Consider the following 18,605-nt stretch of genomic DNA (forward strand, 5'->3'; position numbering starts at 1 on the left):
ATTCCTAGGAATAATAATAAATGATGAAATAACGTGAACAATCTCTCCAAAAATTAAACACAAGTATATTATGTTGTAAAGAAAATGAAATTGCTCTGTAACGCTGAAACAGAAAGAAAACCATTATAATTTAACTTTGTTTAAAGCCCACCTGAGATAAGGATTAGTTGGTTCGGGTGGGACATCAGCATCAAATCTCCAGAGAATACTTACCCTACAAAAAAAGTCATAAGGGTTTTGGCTGGACTCGGTCAGATGGAAATTTTAGAAAAGCATTCAAGAAACTGAGGATTCTAACAATTGTAGCAATTTACATCCAGGAGGTAGTATTACATGTTAATGGTGTAGAAGAATTTCTCAGAAATAGAGATTTAAATCAACATCATACAAGACATGCTGGTGTCTACAGCCTTTCATATCACAATCTACAACTGTATGAAATGAAACCATCATACAACGGACAGAATCTACAATCTCCCACCAGAGCTTTGGTCAGACCGGAAAACAGCTAATGTCAGCACTGTAAGAATGGCTATGGACTCGCTTACAAAGAGCTAATTGATTGTTTGTTTCTTTACTTTTACCTCTAATAATGTAAACAACAATTTTAAATGTATTAATACGTTCACGACGACGTGTACCACATCTGGCACACGCGATCTTTCACAACTGCCATCGGGTACACACCAGGCTTTTGTAAAGTGCGTTGTGCACCCGATGGGGCACACATTGCTATGTATTTCATTGTGTTTTTTTGTTTGCCTGTCTTATTGATTCTGCACTGAAATAAATACCTCAGACTATCGTGTACATAATAAAATAATTGGTTTTGAGCAAAATTGCGAAGCCTACATACCTTTCTCGTTATACTTAGATGTTTGACATAAAAAACCGATTACTGTATTTTTGCCATTATTATTGAAAATTTCTACAGTAATTAAAAATGTCCTGAAAAACACTGACGTCGTGAACGTGTTAACTGACACCATTTGTAATCTTTAAGATTAAAAATAATGATGATTCTGATTCTGTAATTGATATTTTGTGTATCTTGTAACACATTATATTGTATCGAATGTGTTCACAGGTGGAACTGTACACTTACAACCATATGATAGAATCATGCAATTCCCCATTAGTAGGACCTGTCAAAGAATACATTAAGAAATGGGTCCACAGTGAGGAATCATCTGACATTCTGGGTTGTCAGCCGTTCAAGAAGCACTCACCAGAATATCGCATGTTGAAAATGCTCTCAGCAGGCACCATCTCAGGCGATGATCCTTTAAAGGTAAACACTGACTGTTTTATTAAAATACATTATAACACAATTCATACATATTTCTAAAATTAGTGTTATAGACTAAGATTAAGAGTCCTTTTGTTATGATATATGTCAGAGTTTTCACTGTTACTGTTGCCGAGTAGAAGTGTTCTTTTTGACATTGGGTTGCTGACTTTTCATACATTTATCATGTTCTTTTTAATATATAAAAATATATTTTTAAACAGATTTTTTTGTACTTTAGTGGTCTTCTACATTGTTTAAAAACATTTTAAAGACAAAAACTTTTAAAATTGAAATAGTGTAAATAATAAAAGTAATTTTAAGTAAGTAAGTTGTGTCATTATATAAGTTTAAACGTAAAAAGGAACAAAACACAAATTATATAAATTAGTTTAATGTTACTATAATGTTTCATATGCTTGTAAATTTATTTGAAAGAGCCCAGCACTTTCAACAATTTGATTTTGTAAAATTGCTATGGCACTCGTAGGATTGAGAAATAAATTCTAGTTAAAAATAACTGGACAAGTCCAGTTACATATTGTGTAAGACATTACTTCCTTGTGAGCTGTATTGAGATCTTGGAGTTTAAAATTTGTGCACGAATTTTGAAACTAAGCTTTTGTTGTTGAACTGGAATGATGGCAACCAAGTATTTTAAGGTTTATTTATCACAATAAAATTATATTATGAAATCATAAATTTTATACTAGAACACTTGCTTTCATTTCATTATTGTCATATTATGTTTTAAGCATCTAAAAAAAACCAGAAAAAACTGTTGACATTGTCAATTTAACTAAAACTAATACTATAAAACTAAACTTAACATTTAATATCAAACACCTTTATTTCAAAAATCGATAAACAAAAACATAAACACATTGATATACATTTTACGTAACAAAACTAAATATACACATTTAAAACTTGTTAAACTAAAACTAAACAAGTAATAGAACTAATCATTTAATATCAAGCATCATCTCAAAAGTGTGGTACAACTTAACATTTTTAGACAATAAAATAATAATTAAACAAACAATAAACATAAAAATTTGAACCTTATCATTTAAAAATTTTTCAACAGACTAATACATTTTCTCAAAAAGAAATTCGTTCAGTCTGCCGTGGAAGTTTTTTGCAAGAAACCATTGCAAACATTGTTTTGGCTATTTTAAATTTAATTTTTACCATGATGAATAATCATGATTAATTTGTTTATTACATATAGAATATAACATCTTCTTTATAGACATTAGTATTCACTTACGAAACATGCCACGTAAATTCTTGAATAATCCATGTGAATAAAATACAAATCCTGCTTATCAACAACATCTGACAAAAGTTGTTATAGTCACTAGGTGACGTTGAGTCAGACATGCTGCTGACGTTGTTACGGCTGGTAGTGTTCCATGCGGTGCGGGGCCATGGTGACCGCAGTATCCACATCACTAGAGCGTTGATCAGTCGTATACCGCAGCCTGACCTGCGGCACTCTGCACTACAGGAAGTGCTGCTGCATCCCCTCATGCTGCTTCACTTCACCCCCCTACAGCCCCTCTCCCCCCACAACCTCACCCCCCTCGTCCTGGCCCTTGTAGACTTGGTGGACAGCCAGCACCAAAGACTTTTAAAACCCTACAAGAAGAGGTGGGTTGGAAGTAGTTGTTAATCACTTGACTAATGCTCGGTGGTATAATTATTATTCAGTTTGGCTAACTCTTTTAATCGTTAATTTATTCACAACCATTTCTTCTCTAACCACATTAAAAATAAGAAAACTATGTTATGAGAAGTTGTAGGGATTTAAAGTAGTATTTAGAGGAATCTTATAATGGCAGCCAAAGAAACAGGGTTGAAGACAAATATATGTCTTTTACAGTATGCAAAAATACAACTGGAGGGAATAACATGTATTTTATTTATTATAGTTTAATTATTATAAATTAATTTCCTTAACACCTTCACTGCAATACATGTCATTTAAGTGTGTTAATTTATGCTTTATTTAAAATACATTGCTATTATTCTATTTAATATTGAACTAGGTACCTATGTTTTGTAACGTTGTTACACGTTATATGTATCTAGTATAAGAATAATGTAATATTTTTGAGCACAAATTTTGCTAATTTATTTTCAGTCTGGAAGTTTATAAAGGCTTAAAATTTCAAACCAAGTTGTGATTTACGGTATAAAATTAACTCAACCACATCTCTAGAAACTGTATTATAAAAATACACTTAGTTGAACTTCAGAAGTTGAAAAGAATGTAAAAATGGATGTGGTACACAACAGGTATAAAAAACAAATGTTATTCATACAAGTAAAGGAATACCATTAAAAGAAAATTAAATATAAAACATTTCAATTTATAATTGTTGCTGCAATATTGTGTTCTTTTAATGTCTTAATCTGTTATTGTTAGTACGTTTTAGTACGATCTTCAAGAACCAATATTGGATTGCTACAGTGTGCTTAAATAATTAGGTATATTTGATAATCACACACTTATTTAATAATAAATTGTGAAATACTAATCGTAATAACGTTAATAATTTTTAATAGTTGAAATAAAAATGTATTTGTTTATGGCATACCTCAATTTAACGGTTTTATGGCTTGCTTCAGGTTTGTAGAACATTTGCGAAAAGCGATCAAAAAGAGAAAAAAGATGACAAGTACAAATCTACAAGAAACTTTTACCAAACTGGTAACCGGAGAAGAGGAAGTCTGTGCTCTTTTGTCAATAATAGCCGAGTTCCAGCCAGAGTAAGTAGTAAGACACTAATGAATCATTGTGTAATTGGCTGAGCTGTAGTGAATTCATAGATATTTAGGGCGTGAATTCAGCTATATACTTTAATTTTGTCTGAAGCTTCATTTCTGTATAAGCAGGATTGAGGTGGTTGATGGTGCATGTCCCTGAGTAGGATTTGGCTGAGTGTTAGTGAAGCATTACTTTTCACAGGATAGAGATTGATCTAGTGACTTGAAATTCTGGACATTTTGCTGTCACTAAGGGGGTTTGTGTGTGTCTTTCGCATAATACCTTGAGAATGAATTGACCTAAATATATTTTTTGCATGAAGCTTCATATGCAAATAGACAAGATAGAGTTTGATGGTAGTGCGTGTTATTTAATGCGGTTTTGACTTAGCAAAGTAATGTCAAACAGTTTGCATTGTATGTTGAACAGAAATTAAAACTGTATATTTTAAGTTTTGCATATTTTGTTATCCTCTGTGAACCTCTTTACATGTATCGGCCAAAAACCAATCTGAATTGGAAATAAGTGTATACGAGGAGACAATTCCCTACCTCAGTGTTTTCAAGAAAGTCATCTGATTTTTAATTGAGAGAAAACACAAGCGATTGAGTTTTGCATCACCGAATCAAATAGTCGTGGTTCCATATCTTATCTTATTGTTGGAAATCAAGAAGTGACCCTGTTGTCGAGAGCAAATTCCTTGGAATTGTTCTTGACAAGCATCTAAAGTTTTGAGCCCATGTCGCGCTTGTAAGAAAGTCTGTTCTGGAATTTTCGTTCTGAGGTGCCTGTCTTCTCCGGTTGACAGACAAGCTTTGTTTGTTGCCTACTATGGGATTATTTATCCATATCTTTCATGTGATGTTGCTGTTGGGGGCCATGAAAATACAAAAGTAAAATATCTCTTTAAATTTAAAAAAGACTTTAAGAATTATATTCAATATAAGCGGGTGGTTTGTGTGCAGAGAGCTATTTAGAGAGAGAGCAATCTCTTAATATTTTCCACCATGTACATTCTATATATAGCTTTCTGTGTTCGGAAGAATGTTAATCTTTTTGACAGTGCTGTCTGTAGTGAGCACCATTTCCACAATGAACTAAATCTTAGAATTCCAAACCACGTTTTTGAAAATGAGCTTGTTTATAATGTAGTCAGGCTTTACGATTTATTTCCGGAGCGGCTGAGGCAGGAGAGCGGGTTTGCTTTTGGGAAGGGATTAAGGAAACTTCTCCTGTCAAAAAATCCTTACAGTATTGAGGAGTTTCTGTCTTAACAACAAAGGTTGACAATGAGCATATAAATTGTTTTAAATACCTACTTAATTTAGAGACATGGGAAAATGTCTACGATACCCCTTCCGCAGAAGAATCGTATGACCATTTTCATGAAATCCTTTTACAAATCCTCAATCTAACATGCCCTCATAAAAAATCCCGTCTAAAAAGAAACTCAAGATTTAAGGCAACCAATGAAGAATCTGAGAGATTAAGAAAATGCTTCCTCAGAGCTCTGGAAATGGAAAGGACAACTGGTTTTGAAGCACATAAAATAGAAACTGCTGCCAGAAAGAGAGACTATGACCTCTATCTGAAAAAAATAAGAAAACAGTCAACTTCAGATTTCATTGACAACTCGAACAACAAACAAAGGGCTATTTGGCAGGTCATTAACTATGAAAGATGCAAAGATATTAGAAAGGACGAATCACTAAAACTTGAAATCAATGGAAAACAAACTGACAATCCCAACAAAATAGCAGAGCATTTCAACCATTATTTTACAAAAATAGCTGACATAACTCGCTACAATGCTGGCCAAGCCATAAACAATCACTTACCATCATGCAAAGACTATGGCGAAATACCTGACTTCATCCTTCATCCAACCACACCAGAAGAAGTATCCCACACACTCACATCTTTGAAATCAAAACCGTCAGCAGGAGTCGATGAACTCAACTCCACACTACTGAAACACTGCAAGGATGAAATAGCGAGTCCTTTATGTCATATAATCAACCTCTCGTTTTCACAAGGCATTTTTCCAACGAAACTCAAACTTGCAAAGTTTTTCCTAAACACAAAAAAGGTAGCGTAACATCAGTGGAAAACTATAGACCAATATCAATTCTCCCAACATTATCCAAAGTAGTGGAAAAGATTGTACTAAGCCAACTTATAACACACCTGACTACTCACAACATCTTGACGACCCAGCAGCATGGCTTCCTCCGTGGTAAATCCACAACTACGGCAATAGTACAACTGTCAGAATTCATCATTGACCAACTTGAAGAAGGTGCGACTGTGACTGCCATGCTGTTGGATTTCAGTAAGGCCTTTGATTGCCTAAACCACTCTCTACTTCTCCAAAAAGTAGAGAACATGGGCATTAGGGGAGCATCACAAAACTGGCTTGCTAGCTACCTGAAGATCGACAACAACTAGTTGAAGTGACTTATACGACCAACAACAACACATCCCATAAAGCAAATTCGACCCTACTCCCTCAGGGATCGATATTGGGACCAGTGCTTTTTATTCTAATGACAAATGATCTTCCAAGCTGTCTTCTTGACTGGGCCCAAGCAATGCTTTATGCAGATGACACAGCCCTTCTTATTGCAAAAAAAGACTCAATATCCCTCGAACTGGACTCTTTTGTAGCTCTAAATATGACAAAACAACATTGCCAACACAATAATCTTGTCCTTAATGACAGCAAAACTCAGCAACTTATATGGAAAGGCCGAAGAACAAATGACTACTATGGTCTACCCGAAATAACTCAAGATAATGAAGCAAAGTATCTTGGTATTACAATAGATGACAAGCTATCTTGGAATCCACATATTGACAATCTCTGTAGTAAGCTTAACTCTAGTATTTATGCTCTTAAAAGAGTAAAAAGTTCTTGTAACCATGAAACTACAAGAACAGCTTACTTCTCTCTAGTTGAGTCCCATCTGAGGTATGGATTACTAGCATGGGGCAACTCCCCAGCAAGAAACAGGGACCGTGTTCTACTTCTACAAAAAAAAGCTATCCGAATACTAGCAGGACTGACTTCTCTCGAGTCATGCCGTCAAGCTTTTGGAGAACTTAAAATCTTGACAGTGGTCTCACTCTACATCTGCGAGGCCATCTGCTATACAATAACTCAGAAACCTGAACACCTAGGTAACAATCACAACTATAACACTAAAAACGCCTATGACTATGCCCTACCTACACATCACCTGACCCTGTTTGAAAAGAAACCTACCTACATGGGAAGCAAATTTTTCAACCAACTCCCGGAAGAACTGAAGAGAAATAAAGAAGACAAGAACTTCAAGAGATCACTCAAGATCTGGCTGCTACAGAAATCATTTTATACTCTAGAGGAATTTTTCAATGCTTGACCTTTCTGACTACATCAAATATCCTATGTAACTTAACTACTTTATCTCATCGACTCTGTGTCTTTTTGTAACCTTTTGATTGTATAATGTTTAATTAATTAAGTGTATGATTTTTTTGACGCCAAAACTGTTCTCAATGTATATGTTAATAAAGAATTTTTGATTTTGAAATATTTAGCTATAAGAACATAACTATTAAAATTAGAATAAAATACAAATAGTATGGCTTTTTATAGAAAACCGACGCTATTGTACAGTGTATACTGTTTTAAATAAAGACAATTTGAATTTGAGTTTATGACCGATTGGGCTCGCAAAATTTTTTGCGTTTTTATAGGATATTTCGAAAACATATTTGACTAAAGACTTGAAATTTTGCATGAAATTTCAGGGAAGCCTCTGGTGTCCTCCCTCTATGTTGTCAATATTGAATGTTTTTCTTGTTACTGTGTCTGTATACATGGTTTGCTTGAAAACCTTCACAAATAACTATTAAAAGTTGAGATTTGAATCCACATTTCTTTCTTAGGTGCATTAGAAGTATCCAGTATGACATACAGTCACATGTTAATTTTTTATTAGTGTTGCCTGGACAGTGCACAAGGTTATCCCATATTTCTCTATTATTATGCAATAACTTGTTTCACATGTTTCTGACACTCCACGACTACATCATTCAACATTATGCTTGAATCTACAAAACTTATTTAATTTATGCTATACAAGTATTCTATTAAAGTTTTCCACCAAAATTGGGATTAAGTATGTTTGTATAGAATCGTTATATTTCTATTGAACTAAAACAAAATGAAATAAATAAATCCTCCACAAGAAAGGGAGCCACATTACTATCAACTTCAATTCATCATTCAACAATTTTTAATACCTAGGTCCTTTACTGTTTAGGCTTGTCATCTTTGGAACCCTCTCCTCGATGATATCAGATGTATTGAGGACCGTGCTCGCTTTGGGGCGGGGGTTAGGGGCTTGCTCCTGGGGGGACTGTGGGGGTGACGGGTGGTACTGCTTGTTGCGGTCATGTGGACAATCAGTGTGTTAGAGTGATTGAATGTTTCATGCTTCTTGCTTTTCATTTTTAATTTTCTTGTATTTATCATAATTTGTATAAAGTTTTTCTTTTGTATTTTAAGTATTAAACTCATTTCAATATATAGATTTTGACTTTAAGTTCATTTAATTTTTGTATAGGTTAATTAAGAATTGTTGCTATTTCTGTATAAAGAATAAGTTAATAATTTACCACAATTGTATCACACTATTGTAAATTTACTGTATACAATATGAGGTTGAGTGGTAGAGAGGGCTTGATAGTCCTAACTCCGTCTCTGTAGTAAAGGCATTTTTTATTTCATTTAATTTTCATTTCTTAAATAAAACAAAAACAGCCATTGTAAGTTAGCAATGACAGATGAAAATAATCCCATTTTAAATTAAATCTGTTGAGCACCCTATGTTAACCACTATATCCTGTAATTGAACTGCAGGCTGGAAGAATGGACAGATCTGGCAGGAAATCTGCTGCAGTCTGCCACGAGTCTGAAGTGTCTGCTGCCAGGGGAGGTTATAACAGTGTTGTCCCAGCACTCCACCCTCCACACTCTTCTCGTTGATTACTTGTCGGTCTTCCCACATCTGATTGACTGTCTTCATCTGGGTAAGTTTGGTTTTATCTCATACAGTTACGGATATCCAGAACATTTATTGATTTGGGAAATTAACGTATGTATAAAGGATTACACTGAAATGTGTGTTACTGAAATCATATGACTTTTGAACAGAACTTGCGTTCAAATTTGTATTGTGAAATAAAACAAGTTTATGAATATATTTAACACCTGATTGGGTACACACCGGACTTTTGTAAAGTGCGTTGTGAGCCCAATGGGGTGGTGCATGTTGTTATGCATTTCATTATTGCGTTTTTATTGTTGCCTCTCTTGGTGGTTTATTAAATTTTGTCTTGTGATGAAATAAATACCTCAGACTATCGTGTACCCTGCTGAGCACACGGTTGCTTAATTTTTAAGGTAAATTAATTTTTTTAGGTACCCCTTGGATTACACTGAGAAAAATTGAAAAAAACATAATGAAATAATTGTTTTTGTGCAAAATTGCGAGGCTTACATACCTTTCTCATTATACTTAGACATTTGATGTAAACAAACTGGTTATGGATTTTTGCCATTATTATTGGAAAATATAGAAGGAAAGTATAAAAAAGTTCGTAAAAACGCTGACATCGTGAATGTGTTAACTATAAAGATTCTTTTATTCTGTCTTTAGATGTATACAAATCCAATTGATATTCCTAATATTAATTATACTAGCAGTTACCCATGGCTTTGCACATTCTTCCATATTGAATAACAAGTGTGTCATAGTCATGTTATTTTTAACCCTCAAAGTGCTATCTATATGACTCCACATTATTTCTAGATTACATGACAGCCAGCCAAGAGCAGTTGAGCAAACTGTCTTGTCTCGTGCTTAAGTTCGACGCAGACGGTAATGTCCAGAAGATGCTGTTGAAGAACAACAAGAGACAACCACAAGTAGTGTTCCCTGCGCTGGTTGTAGCGGGGCGTCATGTGGACTCCTCACTGGTCAGACACTGTAGCCAACTGGTCGCCCACCTCCCTGAGTACCTGCAGTCCGACCCCATTCCTGTCTGGCTGGAGGAGAACAGTGCCGCAATTGGAGCTTTCCTTGCAGAGCTCACAGGTCAGTAACTGAGAGTTCAATTGGGTCACAGTATTTACCCCTTTTAATGCCACAGTCCAATACATCAAACCACTGGTTTTCTTATGTCTTTATGTATTTCAACTATTCTAATGGTTTGAAATTTCTTGAATAAACTCATTAAAATTGAGAGTTTTATATGGTCACAGCATTTAACCCTTTTAATACCACACAGTCCAATACATCAGACCACTGGTGTTTCTTATTTCTCTGTGTATTTTAACAATTTAAATGCTTTGGAATTACATGGAATGAAATGAAATATGTTTGTCATTAATCAACAGTGGTTGTAATAGACTTAGTCAAACTTGCACTTGACATATACTCAATACATGAATAAACTCAGTAACAATTGTACTACACAATTGTCAGTTTTAAAAGTAAGTTGTTAGCAATATAAGAATTATAAATCTTATTCGTCGAATCAAATTCTTCTTTCAGTATTAGAACCGACCCCACTCCTGTCTGGCTGGTGGAGAACAGTGCCGCAATTGGAGCTTTCCTTGCACAGCTGACAGGTCAGTAACTGAGAGCTATAGAGTTGCAGCATTTCACTCTTTTAGTGCCACAGTCCGACCCCACTCCTGTCTGGCTGGTGGAGAACAGTGCCGCAATTGGAGCTTTCCTTGCACAGCTGACAGGTCAGTAACTGAGAGCTATAGAGTTGCAGCATTTCACTCTTTTAGTGCCACAGTCTGACACGACTCCTGTATAGCTGGTGGAGAACAGTGCCTCAATTGGAGCTTTCCTTGCACAGCTTACAGGTTAATAACTGAGAGCTATAGAGTTGCAGCATTTCACTCTTTTAGTGCCACAGTCCGACCCCACTCCTGTCTGGCTGGTGGAGAACAGTGCCGCAATTGGAGCTTTCCTTGCACAGCTGACAGGTCAGTAACTGAGAGCTATAGAGTTGCAGCATTTCACTCTTTTAGTGCCACAGTCTGACACGACTCCTGTATAGCTGGTGGAGAACAGTGCCTCAATTGGAGCTTTCCTTGCACAGCTTACAGGTTAATAACTGAGAGCTATAGAGTTGCAGCATTTCACTCTTTTAGTGCCACAGTCTGACACGACTCCTGTCTGGATGATGTCCTTTTAGAGGAAACTAACTCCCAATGGTTTTGAGACGTTCCTTGATAAGAGGACTAACCTCTGATGATCAAGTTGAAAATGGCTGTTCTAGAGTTACCTCCGATATATGCTTTTCATAATTAATGTTTACCGTGGCATAATAATAATATATTTACACTTTGCATATGAAATGAGACTGTTGGTAAGTTGTGACAAAAGCAACATGCAGTGTTTTTTAACCTTCAATAAAAGGCTGATAGAATGTTTTTACAGTTAAATATAATATTTATGCAGGGAATTGGGGTTGGTAATTCTGTCCCATCTTATGTTTTTGAATTGTCCATGAATTGCCGATCAAGATTCCATTTGTTAATCAAGATTTTGGATAAATTCATTTGATGCTTTACATGTCACCATTCAAATTAAAATGCTAACATGCTTAAAAACATAGGGTTAAAATTCTTTTTAAATGGTAGCGCTCCCCTCACCAAATCAGGTGTCTGATCCTCTCAACCGTATCCTGTAAGAACACTCCGGTGAAGCTTTATAGATGTTCTCTGTACCTTGTTATCCTTAATAAGTACAGTCAATTCAGCTACAATTACAGGTTTTTAATTTTAGACACAGTTTTTGTCAAACAAGTAGAAACAAATGTAACCTAGCGGAGACTCATACTGTAGGTTTCCGAAGTTGGTGAGAATCTTCCAGCCTCCACTCTTCTTAACTATGGTCCCATTTTCAGCGAGATAGTCAAATCTATAACGAGATCTGTCCACCATATAATCGCCTAATCAGGAGGAAAAGTCAATGTGGTGATTTAACTTTAATAACATTTATACAGTATATAGAAAAATTCATAAATATTTTCTTGGTTTTAAAATTTTGATGTTAAAACCAGCTATAATAATTTTTAACACTAACTTTGTATTACATATTTTTTAAAGCAATATTTGGTCGTCCAACAAAAGAGAGCTCTACGAGTATCCTTAGAGTTAAAAAGACTGAATCTGTTAAGAAATTGTTTACAGAAAATGGAATTTTAACAGTACACAGTTTATATATTTATGAAACAGTCTTTATGTGAAACAAGAAGAAAACAACACTCCGATTCTAGTTAATAATCATCGATACAACCCAAGGCATAACAGAAATGTACCACAACATAATCTTAGGTTTTTCAAAAAGAAAACTGACTTTATGAGATATTAGTTCTTTAAAAACTTACCAAGAGTGATAAGTAAAGAACAAAACTGAAAAAATGAAAATTAAATTAAATTTTACTTGCTGAACCTAGCACTTTATTCATTTGAGGAATTTTTGGAAAGAACGTATATTAAGAGGGAACTATTATACATATTTTGTTGTTATCTTAGTATAATAAATTTAATGATATTTCAATAGCAAATATGTGTTTTCATTTATTTTTTCATTATTTTTGTATATGATATGCATTTCACAAATAAAAACTGTTTGAATCTAGAATCTTTACATTTGTACATATATTGGATTCATTGTAGAAGCTCTTTTCTTATTAGAATTCTTTTATTAATTTAAAAACAAACAATTCAATAATACAATTTTTAATTTTAACAATTATAAAAAAATTCTTTAAATATGGGTACTTTTGTATTGAACACTAAAGCCCTTTAATTACTTCCCCATACATTGAAGTACAAACATACACAATAAGTTATAATGCACCTTTCTCTATTACAACTTAGTGCTAGTAGTACATGAAATCAATATTTTTTATTCAGACAGTAGGAGTGGTGCAGAAATATTAAGATCTAATCGTAATTCAATTACTATTCCCTAAAATTCATCTTCAACTAAACATTTTTATCAAAACATTTTGAGTCTGGCTTATTAGTTTTTAATAAAATACTAGCATAAAAATTAATTGGGGAAACAATATGTATATACATTATAATATTTATAGACATTTTCAATCATATTTTCAAATCATTTTCATATCAGGCAAATATCCAATCTAATTTGCATAATATAAGTCTTTTTGCAAACGTTTTAAAATTAAATGTTTGCTATACAATATTGTTTTAATAAAATAAACATTGGTAAATGACTTTGTTTTGTTTCCAATAGAGATACATTTAGTTTATTTTAAGGGAAAGGTTTAAATTAAAGTGATTTGGAACTTAAAACAATTAACAATATTTAATCTTTTATTGCATAACAAAATTACTTATCTATTGTATAAAACATTACAAAATTAATTAATAAATACTTTTAACGTGTAACAAACATTAAACAAATAATTTAAAAGGAACACTTTAGTTTACAACTTTATCTCAGAAACCTTTCGTACTTGATCAAAAATATTTGTCCAGATAAAGATCGTATATAAAACTCATTTGGGAATTTCTTTACATAGTTAGAATCAACTAAATAGAAAGCTTGACGTATTTGCATTCTTTGGGGTTTTCTTCTGGTAAAAACCATTTGTAATTCATTGTTCTCCATTACTCTGGGAGGATCCCTGAATCTGTCCATATTCATGAGTTCTCTGGCTACACAGTGCCCTGAAACATTAAAATACTTGATGAGTTCTCTGGCTACACAGTGCCCTGAAACATTAAAATACTTGTTGAGTTCTCTGGCTACACAGTGCCCTGAAACATTAAAATATTTGTTGAGTTCTCTGGCTACACAGTGCCCTGAAACATTAAATACTTGTTGAGTTCTCTGGCTACACAGTGCCCTGAAACATTAAAATACTTGTTGAGTTCTCTGGCTACACAGTGCCCTGAAACATTAAAATACTTGTTGAGTTCTCTGGCTACACAGTGCCCTGAAACATTAAGATACTTGTTGAGTTCTCTGGCTACACAGTGCCCTGAAACATTAAAATACAGTTCTCTGGCTACACAGTGCCCTGAAAATACTTGTTCAGTTCTCTCTACACAGTGCCCTGAAACATTAAAATACTGTTGAGTTCTCTGGCTACACAGTGCCCTGAAACATTCAAATACTTGTTGATTTCTCTGGCTACACAGTGCCCTGAAACATTCAAATACTTGTTGATTTCTCTGGCTACACAGTGCCCTGAAACATTAAAATACTGTTGAGTTCTCTGGCTACACAGTGCCCTGAAACATTAAAATGCTGTTGAGTTCTCTGGCTACACAGTGCCCTGAAACATTAAAATACTTGTTGAGTTCTCTGGCTACACAGTGCCCTGAAACATTAAAATACTTGTTGAGTTCTCTGGCTACACAGTGCCCTGAAACATTAAAATGCTGTTGAGTTCTCTGGCTACACAGTGCCCTGAAACATTAAAATGCTGTTGAGTTCTCTGGCTACACAGTGGCCCTGAAACATTAAAATACTGTTGAGTTCTCTGGCTACACAGTGCCCTGAAACATTAAAATGCTGTTGAGTTCTCTGGCTACACAGTGCCCTGAAACATTAAAATGCTGTTGAGTTCTCTGGCTACACAGTGCCCTGAAACATTAAAATGCTGTTGAGTTCTCTGGCTACACAGTGCCCTGAAACATTAAAATACTTGTTGAGTTCTCTGGCTACACAGTGCCCTGAAACATTCATTAAAATACTTGTTTGAGTTCTCTGGCTACACAGTGCCCTGAAACATTAAAATACTTGTTGAGTTCTCTGGCTACACAGTGCCCTGAAACATTCAAATACTTGTTGAGTTCTCTGGCTACACAGTGCCCTGAAACATTAAAATACTGTTGAGTTCTCTGGCTACACAGTGCCCTGAAACATCCCTTAAGAGAACTTCTCTGGAAATAGCAAATATAAAATAAAATATGGTATTTAAAGTTAGAATTTGGCTTATTTCGTATATATACACAATGGAAACAACTTACAGCTTTTTAATGTTGAGAAATATGTTGTGGTTAATGAAAGGTTAGAATGAAGAGGTTTTGATAAAATATATAATTAGTTGTGCTGAACAAATAACCTTAAAAAAGATTCAAAATGAATTTTTTTTATTTATATTATTTTTAGGCATTTTTCTGACTTATGTTTTTGTTGCATGGCCAAACTAAATGTTATTGTTGGTTTTATTTATTTAAGTGTACATTCAGGGTAAATAAAATGTCAGGACTCCCTCCCCCCTCCATTTTGTTCTAAAGTTTATGTAAGGAGATACCATCATTTAGGTAGTGGTGCAGTGTGGAAAGGAAGTTTTATATGGTGATTTTTAACATTTTTTTTTGTATCCTCCAAAAATGCGGGACTTTGTCCCCTCTCAAGGGACTCCTCATTTTGAAGAGCATTACTTAAAAAAATTGTGAAAACTAGAGATTGCTTCCTCTTTTCCATTCAAAATAATAGCCAGAGTTACCAGAACAATGTTTTTAAAAACTCACCACGTTGCCAAGTTAAATATGTTCAAACTGAAGTCCTCCTACTATTTACCAGTGAGACAAGAGTATGGTGAGCTCGTCTCTCACATTTTGAAAATTCTGAAATGGTATTTGGTTGCAGACCTCAACAATCCTGTTTCTTAAACGTTTTGTACTGATTTTTTGTAAATTATGGATTTAATGTGACCCCATAAAAAGTCTTTGGGTTTAAGCTCTGTAGTCCACAAAGGCCATTCTATTAAACCACACATATCAATCCACTAACCACGTAGATGAGTCCCAGGAAATGTTGTACAGCACGGTGAAATGTGCTGGGACATCATCCTACTGGAAGTGAACAATGTCTTCGTCAAATTCACGTTCATTTTCCCTAATAACAGAAGTTGCTGTGGGGCAAATTGATTCTTGTAACATTTGCAAATACAGTTCTCCATTAAGATTCCCATTAATAAAAAATGGTTCTTAAATGTGTTTCCCAAAAATCCCAGCCCACATATTTACTTTTTTTGGGAATTTAGTGCAGAGTTCATGGAAAACATGGGGACTTTCTGTGTTCCAGTACATGTAGTTGTTTGTTAACAATCCCATTGACAAAAAAACTGCATTCATCACTGAATACAACATTTGGAACAAACAATGAAATGGATGAGCAGAAATCAGTGCTTTCATTTCCTCACAAAATTATAGGCGACAGTCTGGATCGTCTTCATTTAACTCATGTACAAGCTGAATTTTATAAGCATAACATTTATTTTTCTCCAGTACCACAAACCCATGGGAAACGTCACAAAGATTTGCTACTGATCTGGTGGACTGCTGCGGATATTCAATATTTGTGCTACAATTTCAAACTGTTTGTCTTTGCCTAAAGGAGGCTGACCTGAGCGTGGAGCATCTGAAATGGATCCAGATACTTGAAACTTATTCACTAAAAGTTCTTAAGTACTTGGTGGCGCAAAAAGGATGGTCGGATTTGAACTGTGTAGTACCAGTGGAAGGTGAGGAGGGGGGGCCACTGCCGGCCGTCTGCAAGTCGGCCATTACACCCAGTTTGCCACGAGATGGCGCAGTGGACGGTCGAGCATCGTGTTTTTGCTGTGGAACAGTTTTTCAGAAATAATTAATCTTTTATTACTATGCAACGATTGTTTCGACAACGTTTTGGTGTAGCGCGTGATGAACCCATTCCAGATCGCAGATCCATATCACGTTGGGTGACTGCATTCCGGACAACAGGGTCTGTCATGAGTGGTAAATCTACTGGGCGTCCACGTACGGCAGTTACTCCACAGAACATTGAGAATGTTAGAGCGTCAGTGCTTCACAGTCCACGTCGTTCCACCAGGCGTCATGCTCAAACTTTAGGCCTCAGCCGTCGTTCGTTGCAGCGCATTTTAAGCCGTGAGTTACAGTTTCACCCATACAAAATTATGATCACGCAAAACCTCTATGATCGTGATTTTGAGCACCGAAGATGATTTTGTGAAACAATGTTGGACATTTTGTACTCTAATAATGATGTTGTGCTTTTAATGTCAGATGAAGCCCATTTCCATTTAGACGGCTATGTCAACAAACAAAACTGTAGGTATTGGGCAGCAACTAATCCCAGAGAATTGCACCAAAAGCCTCTTCATAGTGCTAAAGTAACAGTCTGGTGTGGAATGTCAAAATTGGGGATTGTTGGTCCTTATTTTTCTGAGGAGAACAACGCTACAGTCACTGTGAACTCGGAATGTTATGTTAACATGCTACGTAGCTTTTTGGGGCCGAAACTGCGAGAGTTACGTGTAAATCGAGATCGAATTTGGTTTCAACAGGACGGGGCCACAGCCCACACAGCCAATGACTCCATGTGTGTCTTAAGGCGGATGTTCCCCCACCACATCATCTCGCGTTTTGGAGATGTCCACTGGCCCGCTAGATCACCTGACCTCTCAGCCTGTGATTTTTTTCTTTGGGGATACCTAAAGTCAAAAGTCTACGTAAACAAGCCCCGAAACTTAATTGATCTGAAGGAGGCAATCAGTGCGGAAATTATGGCAATTCAAGAAGAAGAAACTGTAGTGAAAGTGATGGAAAATTTCAAGGAAAGACTTGTGGAATGCATCACCGAGGAAGGACACCATCTTCCGGAAGTTATTTTCCGTACATGAATTTTGGAGGTTATTTCTTGTAATTGGGTGCCTGGGAGCATGTAGTTACGTAATTGAATAAAATTAATTTGTAAAACTGATGGAGTTATAGTTATTTAAAATCCGACCATCCTTTTTGCGCCACCCAGTATATCTTTGTCACAGGTCTATCAGGATGTGCAACATTAAACCGCCTTTCTGGCTCATGATAATTTTAATTCAAAGCTCCGAAAATAAATGTAATTTTTACTTTATCGTCGTGACTATTTCTCATAGGCAGAAATACTTTGAGAATATTATGTAAAAAGTAAGAATGACAAAGCAATTCAAAATCAGTAACTGTAATAACACTGAAACACACAAACAATTTCTAAATAAACTTCATGAAATAGTAACCACACAATAATGATACTACTGGGTGATAATGATCCACTGGATTAATGATCACTCTAAGAGTATGAGTATGAGTAAACTGTACTTCAAACCGGGAAAGCCCAGTCACTCATTGCAAATGAACTTCTTATCAGTGTACTTTCTAATCTTCATTGGATCCTTCGTCCATTGCATTCCTAATTCATTCATAACACAAACGACCAATGAACCGGTTTCCACTTAGTAACTTAACAACAAAATGTAAGTGTAAAGACTTAATTAAAATTTTGATGACTTATTATTTTGTTTGGGAAAGACATAGCGATCTCTGGTTTTCACCATTCTTTAAGTTTTTTATGCTCTTCAAAATGAGGCATCACTTAAAAGGGGTATACATTTAAAATATTTCAGTTGGCCTAAAATTCCCACATATATTTAGGGGATTTT

The 18,605-nt window shown here is 35.1% G+C and overlaps 1 protein-coding gene across 1 annotated transcript in view; it reads left to right on the top strand.

Moving 5' to 3' along the window:
• Window positions 1–18,605, top strand: part of LOC124363180 — a 60,852-nt gene that overhangs the window by 7,571 nt on the left and 34,676 nt on the right. Inside the window, exons 5-9 of the mRNA XM_046818330.1 lie at window positions 1,088–1,291; window positions 2,649–2,944; window positions 3,926–4,066; window positions 8,974–9,143; window positions 9,926–10,210. Coding sequence (XP_046674286.1) covers window positions 1,088–1,291; window positions 2,649–2,944; window positions 3,926–4,066; window positions 8,974–9,143; window positions 9,926–10,210 — 1,096 coding nt within the window. The remainder of the gene's footprint in view (window positions 1–1,087; window positions 1,292–2,648; window positions 2,945–3,925; window positions 4,067–8,973; window positions 9,144–9,925; window positions 10,211–18,605) is intronic.

The sequence above is a fragment of the Homalodisca vitripennis genome, chromosome 5 (assembly GCF_021130785.1).
Source record: "Homalodisca vitripennis isolate AUS2020 chromosome 5, UT_GWSS_2.1, whole genome shotgun sequence".
Taxonomy (NCBI): Eukaryota; Metazoa; Arthropoda; class Insecta; order Hemiptera; family Cicadellidae; genus Homalodisca; species Homalodisca vitripennis.